General features: G+C 43.7%; 2 protein-coding genes across 4 annotated transcripts in view; one reads left to right on the top strand and one right to left on the bottom strand.

The window, feature by feature from the left end:
- TXNRD2 (thioredoxin reductase 2) overlaps nt 1-2,164 on the bottom strand; it is a 69,488-nt gene extending 67,324 nt beyond the window's left edge. Inside the window, exon 1 of the mRNA XM_054006884.1 lies at nt 2,132-2,164. The gene's annotated coding sequence lies outside the window, so the exon portion shown is untranslated. The remainder of the gene's footprint in view (nt 1-2,131) is intronic.
- COMT (catechol-O-methyltransferase) overlaps nt 1-12,188 on the top strand; it is a 31,531-nt gene that overhangs the window by 14,667 nt on the left and 4,676 nt on the right. For all 3 annotated transcript variants that reach the window (XM_054006887.1, XM_054006888.1, XM_054006886.1), the window contains exons 2-3: nt 6,247-6,529; nt 10,955-11,148. In XM_054006887.1, coding sequence (XP_053862862.1) covers nt 6,247-6,529; nt 10,955-11,148 — 477 coding nt within the window. The remainder of the gene's footprint in view (nt 1-6,246; nt 6,530-10,954; nt 11,149-12,188) is intronic.

Consider the following 12,188-nt stretch of genomic DNA (forward strand, 5'->3'; position numbering starts at 1 on the left):
AGTCCAACCCCTTCCCCAAATCCCCACCTCAGCCCTGAGTGCGCCGCGTCTCCGCTCCTTCCCCCTCCATCCTGGAAAGTCCTAAACACTGGGAAGCACTGGGAGGTGGGCGGAGGAGCAGGGATGTGGCACGCTCGGGTAGGGGGTAAGGGGGGGGGGGGGGGAGTCGGCGCCTATGGCGGGCTGCAGGAAATAGCTCCACAGCTATGTGTTTGAGACCCCTGCTCTAATGTCAATTGGGGCCATTGGGCCCTACTGTAATACAAGAATTTAATAATAACAATAGCTATATTCTAATATTGTTATGTGAGATACACATCAGTGATTTATTTCAGTTTCTCTATACATTTTGTGTGTTCTATGAATCCATATTAAAGCTGCAATTTTAGCTGCATTTTCTAATAATGTCATAATGAACTCAGGAATAAGAATCTGTCCTCTTGTGCAGTGCTGGTTTTAAATTGGTTGAATTACATTTTTAACTTTGCACATCATATATTTGTTAGCTAATGAAAAAACAAACTGCCTATTTGGTATGGGATTGTACCATTTCAGTTTGGGGGCATACTCAACATTTATGCACCTGACTCTTGAAAATAAGTTGCTTTTATTGCTGAATTGATATTGCAAAGATTTTTCTTTCACACATCCCAGCAAAATGGAGTGGGTGTTTTGAGATTTCCCAAAGGGGAAAAAGAAATTAAGGTTTTTACAGAAAGCGGGTTTGCTTCTTTTAAAACCCACTTGCTCTGGAATGCAGATATCAGGATTATGTCTTGCAAGGGAACTCAGTTAATAACTTTATATTGCCAGCTTGCCAAGGTCCCTTGAGTGGTGTACAACAATAAAAATACCCAATTGAAATTTAGAAACCCTCCTAAACAAAACAAATAAATCCCAAAGCAGCAAACAGCAAGTGTGCTAGATGGGCTAAGGCTAAGAAGTTATATAAGCTCTGGCCAGCAATCCCCCACATTTTAACTCCATGGATCTAGAGGAAAGAAGTTCTAGTCTTTAACCACTTGTAAGCCTCAGGTAAGGCATTTACGCTTGTAGGCATCAAACTAAAATACTATAAGAGACCAATTCTTCAAAACCCTTAATCATGTGAAGCAAGTAAAGACAAATAGTTACTCAGCAGATTGAGGTTGAGGGGTCAGGCTTTTAACACCATTCCCAAAATAATAGGCCCTTTGAATTACATTAGATTTTCCTGCCAAATCTCTGTTAGCTAAAACATAAAAAGAAACCATTGTTAAAAGCAGAGAAGAACAGTTTCCTACTCTAGGTCCATTATGGCAATGTGAGACAATAGTTATAATTTAGCTTCAAATCCAGAGTCATGGGTGAAATCTGCAGTGAAATAAGTTTACTCCTAGCCTTGACTCGGGAATTTGCTTCCCAACTTCAGGGCAAATGGAAAGGCCTGTCTGTTGATTCAGCCTTCTGCTTAAGGGGTGGCTGGTGGGGATTTGAGGTTGGGTTATTTGTAGTTCAGAGAGTTTTCCTTAGCCTGACAAAAAGTCAGAACTACATATGTATTAACATACGAGGTTTAAAATTGATGTTAGGCACTCTGTGGGACTAGAGTGGGGCCAACAGGGGTCAAAACAAAACACCTGCCTTTGGAAAGGAAAAGTTCTGTCTCTCTTAGAAGTGGGGAGTGAGATAGTTTCACATCGTAGGGCCCACCAGCTATAAAGCTATGATCACCTGCCAAGCTGAGCCCCAATAGCAGAATGCCGAAATAGAAACTGATGTCAGAATGCAAATATCCATCTGCAGGGGGCCCAAGGAGGAGATGTTTGCATACACAGAGACTAGGTCTATATAATTAAATACATAAAAACCAGCAGAGATACCGTAAAATGAATTCACCACTTTGTAGGCAGAGTGTGTAATATCATTTCACCCATTGATTGATTGTGCTTCCCCCAGCTTCAGCCAATGAAGCAGCACTGTTGGAAGACCTCCTTGAAGGGACGGCACATAATAATTTCATGACAACCTTGCCAATAAACAAGGATAACGGCATAAGAAAAGTGCACCACTGAAAACCACTTACCACCATGACCTTTCCCATTGAAAGCCCATGTTGAATGTGGTATGAAAGGGATGCGAAGGTTCTTACCTTGGCTCGTTACCTCCAAATAGTCCTTTGTGAAGGCAGAAGAGAGGAAAAAGCAGCCTCCTCTCCTTTTTACTGAATATGTAAATGATATAAATCAGATGAATCCAGCTGGCGATATTGTGCAAGCATTCCTCCAGGGCAGAGATTCAAAGACTGAGTTAACAGGGTGCATGAGGCAATACGTGTACAGCAGCTGGGTCTCATCAGCATCCAGATGCTGTTTCAGCCTGTGTTTAGAAATGATCTCACCAAGAGGTCTCTCACACATGTTGAGCACCCCAGGAGAATTCTTGCATTTCTGAAAGATGCAACCTAGTACTCTTCAGTTACTATCCATCCTGACTAAGTTCCAGGTGTGACTGGATCCTTCGACGGACCGTCCTAACCATACTGGCAAAATCCATTCAGTGTGAAAGCAACAGCCTGTGGTTAATCTTATTGGAAGGTGCTGAAAGGTCCAATGTAAACAAAATGACCATCTCTGGCAGTGATCGTGATAGTGACAAATGCATACTCTGATCCAAAAGAGGCCTTAATGCTGACTGGATGCTACCCAGAATGTCACTGGTATCCAGATGCACCTAGACCACCTTCTCCAATAAAAGGGACGGTTAGGCATTCAGTAGTAATAGTGAGCCGTCTGTCATCAATTAATAGTTTCTTGAGGAGGGGCCATATGCCCACACCCCTTTAAGAACGTTTAGTACCTCTACAACCACTTGATAATACTAGTCCACCAATGACAGCCACACTGCTCACATTAAGCCACTAGAATAAGTAAGGTGGTCAAATCAAAAGGGGTCTTTGTAAACCAATGACATCCTCAGAGGCCAAGCCAAGCTCCATCAGTGGAAAACGAGAGCTGCTTCATTCAGGTTTGAAAAGACCAGCCCAAAGGTGTGCATTCTTTTCTATGAAAAATGTAGGAAACTGGCCAGAATGATCAACAGAACTACTTGTGCGTGGGGGAGGATGGGTCAGATTGGTGTGCATGCCTCTGGAAAACATGAGAGAAGCTTCTTGCTATCTGGGTTAAATGGCTAAGAAACATGATTTTCTCCTGCCAAATGATGCCCTCAGCCTCAGGCCTTAAAAAGCAGCAACTCTGGTCAGTTCTTTGCAATGGGCATGTTAGAATGTTACAAATGTGAGTGTTAACATTGCTAACTATTGGAAGCCAAAGGAAACAGACGGTAAGTGTTCCAAACAAATTATATGTGCTGTGCAACTGAGATAAGTGGATGAGTGAACAAACATCAACTCTATACCATGAGTTGAGCACATCTCCTTGGCAACCTAATCGTCTTCTGAACTCAAAATATGTCCTGCATGGTAATTTTTAAAGTTTTGAAGGTGGATTTTTCCACATGAACCATACTTGTGAAGAGCAGACTAAAGAAAGGAAATGTAGGGACCCCTAAAATGTCGGAGTAATCTCAAAAGGTTCATTTTGGGAAAACAACCAAAAGTGGGAATGTGTGCGGGGGAGAGGGTTGTCAGGCTAACCCCACTCCCTCACATCTGTGCATTTAGACCAAGCCTTGGAGGATCCACTTGTAGTGTCCAGTAGGTGCAACAGCTGCTCTGCTGGGCCCCTGGCTGTGGCTGCCCTATTTAAAAGGCGCATCAGAGCTTGTAGGACTTTGATACAGTGGCAGCCAGAGCAGTTGGGCCTGGCTGGGAAGATTGGACATGAAGGGGTCTGATGGAAGGAATCAGCACCCTCTCAGGTTGTGAGCCATTTCTCTTCCCAACTGCCCCCTGGGGTTCTAGTCTGTGAGGTACTCTGTGAGTTCAGTGGGAACTGAGGAAATTCAGCACTCTGCAGGATGGAGCTCTCTCAAGGGGTTGCTGGCTCCTTTTAGACCACCCAGGGTGAGCTAATTTAAGGAGAGGGAGCCTGTCCAGGCAGCTAATTGAATAATGAACAGCTGAGCCTGACAAAAAGCCAGCTAGGCTCAGTTGCAGGAAGGTGGTCACAGAGAGAGAAGCTCTCCTAAGGGAGAGGAGGTCCCAGAGACCACAGGCCCCAGGAGGAGGGTTGTGTTATCCCTGAGCCAAGGGGAGACACTATTTCAAGTTTATTTGGGGATTTAATAAAGTAGAACCGCTGCAGGGGAATTTTGTCTGACACCCCTTTAGACTGGGTGGAGTTCTTAAAGGGCCCTGAGGGAAGGGTGACTGAGGCAGGGTGTACCTGCAGTACCAGAGTTGGTCAGGAGAGGGTGCAGGTAGGGCAGCCAGCCCTGCAACAGGCCCTTTGAATGGAGTTTATTGGATTGAGGGGAGGGAATAGAAAGGGTTAAACAACAGAGGCTGGTAAACCATTCGTATTAAAAATGGCTTAGAGAACATTGTACTTTCCCGAGCAGAACTGTGGGGTGTGGTGGGCAGGGAAAGGAGCCTCTGAATCCCATAGATCTGTGTGCAAATCTCAAATTAAATTGCAAGGGAAAACGATTCTGGCAGTCACTCAGCCTTGTCCTGACTTGTGCACGTTCCAACTCCCCCATGCAACTGTCAGCCCCAGCTCAAGCAGAGGCGCAGGAGAGGAGGAACAGAGGTGTTACAGGCTGCATCAACAGGTGCCCTGGCGGTGTTGCATGGGAGACGCTTATACAGAGCCTTGTGCAGTCAGTGTTCTTAGTTCTGCACTTCCAGAAAGACTAAATTAATTCTTCATTTAAAGAAGCAGTCAATAGTGGCTCTTTGGGGCTATGGTCGATTCAAAATCAATGAGTCACTCCCTACCATAATAAAGAGACTTTTCTGTAGAGAGTTGTCTGTGCAGGTAAATGGCTTTGAAGGGATTTATCGCTTGAGCTGTACAGGGTGACGTGCATCCCATCTGGTGAGTTTCAAGTCCTAATGCCCTACACTCGGAGAGACATGTCTAGATAACATACACACAGGCACCTTCAGCAAAGAAACCAAGTTTCTTGGAAACAATAGGCACAGCGTCATGAGATGATTGCAGCTGGATGCAAAACCCAGCCGGTCAGTGAAATACAATGCACCCTTTTGTTACATCCCCGGAATTTCACCGGTCTGGATTCCTCTGCTCTGGCACAGGGATTTAACTTTGTATTTTGTAACTGGAGAGGGGGAAAAGAATCCATGCTTTCAAATACAAAGTGAAGTCAGTTTTGTGTTTGCAAAAGGTGCCAGATTGATGGCTTAGAGATCAAAGCACAGGCAAAGATCGTGCTGCCAGTGTCCTTGGACCACTCCAGGTAAGTGCCTCAATTGTGACCTTGAAGTGAGGGGGAAGTTCAGTCCTTCGTCTCTGCAGAGTGTACCAGGAAGGCAGGGGCTAGCTGCGATGGGTTTTGTGGTGTGTTTCCTGGAGACCGGTACTCCTTCATTAATGCTCATTTCACATCAGACTTTGCATAACCACCTCTGATCTCTACAGATCACAGTGCTCAGCACTAAAGGTGAAAAGCTCCATATTTCTTCACCAATCTCAACTCAACCACACTCCCGCCTAACCCAAACAAGCGGGGATGAAAATCACACATAGTACAATTATTTAGAATTTTAAAGATCACAGCCAGTCTGTGCAATGGTTTTTGGGATGGAGTCAGAACTGAGTGGCTACATGCAGGGCCGGCTCTGGCTTTTTGGCCGCCCCAAGCAAAAAAAAAAAAGGGGGGGGGGCCGGCGGGGAGGGAAGGAAGAGGACTGCCCTGCAGGGCGCTCTGGTTCTCCGCATTGCCGCCCCCTACAGGGCGGCCGGAGCAGAACAACAACAAAAAAAAGCAGCCGTGCCCTAGGATTGGGCAGAATGCCGCCTCAAACAATCTGCTGCCCCAAGCACCAGCTTGCTCAGCTGGTGCCGGCCCTGGCTACATGGGGGAGGGAAGTAGGGAATTAATAAAGCTACTTGTTGACTGCCTGTGAAATTTGCCTCTAAAGGGAACTCACAGACCAGTGTCTATCTCTGGATAAAACACAGCTGTTTCCAATCACACTGTACAGTAGAATTATATAGTAAGTTCTATATATTCCTATCCTGGGTGTTGCTTATGAGTTATTCTATCGTAACAGTTATGCGAAAGATGGTTCTCTCCTGTGCCACCTTAACTAAAAACCTGTTTTGTCTTTTATTCCAGATGCTGGAGAGCTATCCGATCCTTTTGTCCATAGTTACCAGCCTGCTCTTCATTGTGGTGCTGCTTGCAGTGCTCATCAGAAACAACGGCTGGGCAGCCATTCTGTGGAATGAAATCGTCCTGCAGAAAATAACCAATTTCATCATGGCTCAGAGCAAAGAAGAGAGGATTTTAAACTTTGTGCTGCAGAATGCAGTCAGAGGGGACCCCCAGAGTGTACTGGACACCATAGATAAGTACTGCTCCCAGAAGGAGTGGGCCATGAATGTGGGGGATGAAAAAGGTAATCACATCAGAGATAAGCTCCTCAAGGCTACTTTTGAGTTTGAGACTGGCATGATACAGGATACGTTATTTTGTTAGTCACTGCTAACACACAGCAACCTTGCACGCCGCAACAGCGGTTATGCAAACAATCGTGCAAGATGGTGTAAATCTTTTTGGAAGAATCCAGTAGTTGCACTGTAGGGTTTTTTTTTTTTTTTTTTTTTTGATGTGCTGTGCGCATTGCTTCATAAAGGGAGGGAGGGCAGACATCTGGGGAGTTGAGAAACAAAAACCCCTGACTTGGATTCCTGCCAGTTTCTTGCTATCTAGCCTTGGAAAAATCACTGCCTTGCTTTCTGTATCTCGGTTACAATGGATCTTATCCTATTTCCAGCACAAAGGTCCATGAACTTTAATTCACTGGTGTTTATGAAGCATTTTGAGATCCTTGATTGAAATATGCGAACATGAGTATTTAAAATAAGGGGAATTTTGCATGTATAAACAATAGTTATAGGCAATGAGAGATCATACAGATGTAATATACACAAGAAGCTGTCCTATATACTAATAGGAGAATCTGACATTACTAGCACCTGGCACATCTTAGCTGATTTGGCCTTTAAGAGAAACTAAGTGAATAAAATTTGTCCCTTTTAGTTTTTGGAGACAATGCAGGGAATTTGGAGGTTAAACTTAGTAATCTAGGGTTAACCCTCGTAAACTTGTACTTTTACACAGTTGTCAAAGAGACCCCGCTGTTTTAGGCCTAGTTTATGAAAACAGTTCCTGCGATTCCATGAATAGTATGTTTAGGGTGAAAGCCGTAGTTTCTAGTATCTATGCACACATTATTAAAGCTCTAGCCCCGGTAACATTTGGTCATGTTCTGAGGTTTTTGCTTGGACAAAATGCCCTTGGCGTTCAGTAGAAATTTGCTTGAGTGAAAACTGAGTGCGGATCTTAAGATTTAGCCCATGATGCATTGAATTATATAATGACACTATCTTGGATTTATTTAGCACCTCTCATCTTAAAGGTGCCAAAGCACCTGACAGGAGTGGCTTCAATGCTCAGTAAAGTGCAGTCTCCTCTGTGGTTTTAAATAGCACAGAGATACCAACTCCCCAAACTAGGGGATTTTGCTAGGGTATCTGGTGGGATAACACCTTGGGATCTTTTAGCGACCCCAAACGGTCTAGACTTTGCCTTACAGCTCATTTGAAACAACACTTTCAACGGTACACTGCTAGGACATTGATTCAGTACTTGCTGAGAAGGACCAGTGCCACCCACTGAATCAAGAGCCCTGATCCCTGAAATGCCCGGGGTTTCTTTGGAAGCTTCCTATCCAAGTATTGACCAGAAATGACCATGCTGAGATCAGATCCCAAGAAGGTACATAGCACTACACCAATTTATAACAAGCCATCCCCAATCTACAATAAATTGGAACAATAGGCTATGCTACATATGATTGATTGCATTTAGTAAAACAAATAATCCTATAAATAAGCATTGAAGACAAACTTGCTTTAAGATAATATACAGAGTCTGTCACAAATAATATGGGGTCAAGAGTTTCACCATTAGGGACAACAGTAAGTGCAAAAGCAGGGCATTTAGACAATATGGACAGAAAGGAGAGCACCAGTCACTCCCACTGAAGTCCCTGAATTAATACAAAAAATGTACAGTTGCAGCATTATATACTTATCCTACAGAAATGCGCCAATAAAGGCTGGGTGGCAGGAGAAGGCTGAGTTATACTGTTAGTTAGGAGCCCTGGGCTAGATCAATGAGAGCACAGCCATACCAAGAGACTTTCCAGCAACATCCGTGAAAGTTTTGCATGAGAGCTGAGGACAGAGTATAGCATTTAGTTACTTAAGTCAGTCAGTTTAATATTTGCATTATTTTGCAGTCAAATGCATTTTTCATCAGTATGACCCCCTTTTCCCTTTCTCCCCAGTTCTCTCCCTCCCTCTTTCCTGTTTTTGTGCATCTCCTCCTTTTAATCTAGACTCTTTCCTGTTTTCTGTCCTAGTATGGCTCCCCATTTTCTCATTTCTGTCTGCTCTGTCACCCTTTCTTCCTTTTTCTTTGGCACTTTTCAACCCACCTTTCTATTTTCAGTCTCTGCAAAGCTGCTAAAGTGCTTTCCCTGTGGAAAAGCCACAGAGGGAAACTGCTTAGCTTTCTACTCTGTTTTCCTCTGCAGGCTTGCCATATGTAAAGCAGCACTTCATGAAAATAGGGAGAAACAGTCTGAAAGTTCCTTGAATTGGGAGCTGACTGCACACTGAGCCTGAGTGGATTTCTGCAGATCTAGTTGGTTTCTCTTACATCAGCAAGGGACTCGGTGCAGAAGCAAATTGACCATTTCTAGTCAGCTTACACATACAGTAATCTGAAATGAGAAACTGACTAGGATCAGACATTTCCAATCAGTTTGTCTTTGCAGTCAGCTCTGACCAATGCCTATAAGGGTTGTTCCACTCACTGCAATTGGCAGTGGACTTAAACTGCAGTATGATTTTTAAATTGAGGTGCACGTGGCCCATGGCTGGGAGTTTGAAGCCTACACAGAAAATAATTTTCACTTTAGCAGTTAGGTGGGTTTTAAGAACTGCAGGGGGTATCACTTCACAGTGCCCCCCAGTGACCCCTCCAGCCTTGTCCTTTCCTTGGCTGCAAAGATGGTGGTCATATTACAGGGCCTTGGATGAGGCAAGCGTAAATTTCACAGTGTTGTAATTGTAGGGTCCTAACCCAAAAAGGAGTTGTGTGTGGGGTGGGTTGCAAAGGTTACTGTAGGGTGGTTATCGCGGTACTGCTGCTGGCGGTGGTGCTGCCTTCAGAGCTGTGCAACTGGAGAGCGGCAGCTGCTGGCCTGGAGCCCAGCTCTGAAGGCAGAACCACCGCCAGCAGCAGCGCAGAAGTCAGGACGGCCTGGTATGGTATTGCCACCCTGACTTCTGCGCTGCTGCCTACAGAGCTGGGCCCTCAGTCAGCAACCGCCAATTTCCGGCCACCCAGCACTGGAGTCAGTGCAGAAGTAAGGGTGGCAATACTGCTACCCCCTAAAATAACCTTGCAACTCCCCTGCAACTCCCTTTTGGGTCAGGACCCCCAATTTGAGAGACACTGTTCTCCCCTGTGAAATCCAGTCTTTTGTCTGCTTTTACCCAATACTATACAGATTTCACAATTCGTGATGCGTTTTTCATGGCCGTGAATTTGGTAGGGCCCTACTCATAATAGAAGCGCAGAACCCCCCCACCTCCAAAAATAAATAAATAAGGGAAGATAAAATCTTTCTGAGAACAAGGACTCCTACGACAAACCTGGCAATATGGTGGGCACCAAGGGGCACTGCTCCAGTAAGATAGGCAAAATCCCAACATTATTTATTTTTAATGCCTAAGATTCAAAGACTAAAGAGTGCTCAATTACAAATTGCAGCATCACAACAGTACAGTATGTACACAAGTGATGCAGGACAAGGTGAATGCGAATAGTGGATAACTAACCAGCTCGGTACTAAATACCTTCAAATATTCATTCAGATTCAGGTATCTAATGTATTGGCACTACTTAGGACCACAGAAGATTAAAGGTGGAATAGACTTCTGTCACCGAGTCCATTTCTTTGCAAGGATTGCATATAGTTTCCAATTTTATTTATTTATTGTAACAAATGGCTAATGGTTTCTGGCCTTTATAATACAAATAGATAGAGCCTTTGTCAGCTGGCTAGACTGTTCCTTTTGTAATGAGTATTTCTTAACTTAAAAGTCTTACATTAATGCGACTGCGTGTAATATTTACAAAATGTGAACTCTCTCAAAGTTTAAGAGGTCTACATTTCATGAAGGGGGACAGATTTTGCAACAACTAAATTTTTTTGCGAAGTGTTGCATTTTTCACTCAAAGTTGTGCTAAATTTTATTTAATACAGGCCCATCTTCACTCAAAAATGTGGATTTTTATTAAAAAAATTTTAAACACCCCAACATGCTTATTTTTTTGAAAATTTACAATTTGAAGCCTAGGTCAGATGATCAATTTTCACAATATGATACAAGACAACCTATTTCCTGAACTCGCCCTAGTGCAAAAAAAAAAAAAAAAAAAATTATGAAAACAGTCACAAGACTGTTTTCACTTTCACTGGGGCCCCATTGATACAAATACCTCAAACAAAACGGCTGTTTATTGTAAGTGGTTTCTTTCCAAGATTCCACACACTTCAAAATGAATCTCATTTTAAGTAAGAGCCAGTCTGCAAAAGAAGCCCTGTATAATTTATCATAAACCATCACATTCTGAATCTCCTTATAGCAGCTTAGTAAATGAACGTGTAAGATTCCATCCACTAACTTTATTATTTGATGCAGTGTGATTTAGTCCAGAGTTAACCCATTTCTCTCCCATTCAGGTTTGATTCTAGATAAGATACTGGAGGAGACCAAGCCATCGGTCTTGCTGGAGCTGGGAACGTACTGTGGCTACTCCGCTGTGAGGATTGCTCGGCTGTTAAATCCCAGCGCTCGCTTCCTGACCATCGAGTTCAACCCTGCCTTTGCTGCTATTGCCAGACAGATGATTGAGTTTGCTGGAGTGCAAGATAAGGTACATCTTGAGCTTCTGTGGCGGGTAAATGAAGGGACTAAGTAGATGTTCGGTCAGAAGAAATACTGGCATTTCGCCCTCTTATACTTAGGCTAACATAGCAATTGCAATATCCCAGGCTATTTTAGCAGTGAACTGAGCATGGCAATTGGGTTCAGCTGTGTGGTAGATGTGTGAAGTTGGGAAATGCCCATTAGGGACTAGGGCAGGGTCGTGAACACCTTTTCACAAACACTGTGTTTAAGATACCTGAGTAGTTAGTAAAGATGGGGCAAAGCTAACAATGTTGGGAATAGTTAGAAAGAAGACAAAGATAGATAAGACGACAAAGTATCATGTTGCCTCTATATAAATCGATGGTACACCCACATCTTCAGTACTGCGTGCAGATCTGATCGCCCCATCTCAGAAAAGATCTATTGGAATTGGAAAAGGTTCAGAAAAGGGCAACAAAAATGATTAGGGGTACGGAACAGCTGCCATATGAGGAGAGATTAATAAGACTGGAACTTTTCAGCATAGAAAAGAGACGACTAAGGGGGGATATGATAGAGATCTATAAAATCATGACTCGTGGAAAAAGTGAATAAGCAAGTGTTATTTACTCCTTCTCATAACACAAGAACTAGGGGTCACCAAATGAAAGTAATAGGCAGCAGGTTTAAAACAAAAGGAAGTATTTCTTCACACAACACAGTCAACCTGTGGAACTCTTTGCCAGAGGATGTTGTGATGGCCAAGACTATAGCAGGGTTCAAAAAAGAACTAGATAAGTTTATTGAGGATAGGTCCATCAGTGGCTATTAGCCACCATGGGCATAGATGGTGTCCCTAGCCTCTGTTTGCCAGAAGCTGGGAATGGGTAACAGGGTGGATCACTTCATGATTACCTCTTCTGTTCATTCCCTCTGAAGCACCTGGCATTGCCAACTGTTGTAAGACAGGATACTGGGCTGGACCATTGGTCTGATCCAGTATGGCCATTTTTATGTTCTTAGAGTGGTGTGATTCAGATCCAGATTGGGGTTTGGAAAGAGATT

This window comes from Malaclemys terrapin, chromosome 16, assembly GCF_027887155.1.
Source record: "Malaclemys terrapin pileata isolate rMalTer1 chromosome 16, rMalTer1.hap1, whole genome shotgun sequence".
Taxonomy (NCBI): domain Eukaryota; kingdom Metazoa; phylum Chordata; order Testudines; family Emydidae; genus Malaclemys; species Malaclemys terrapin.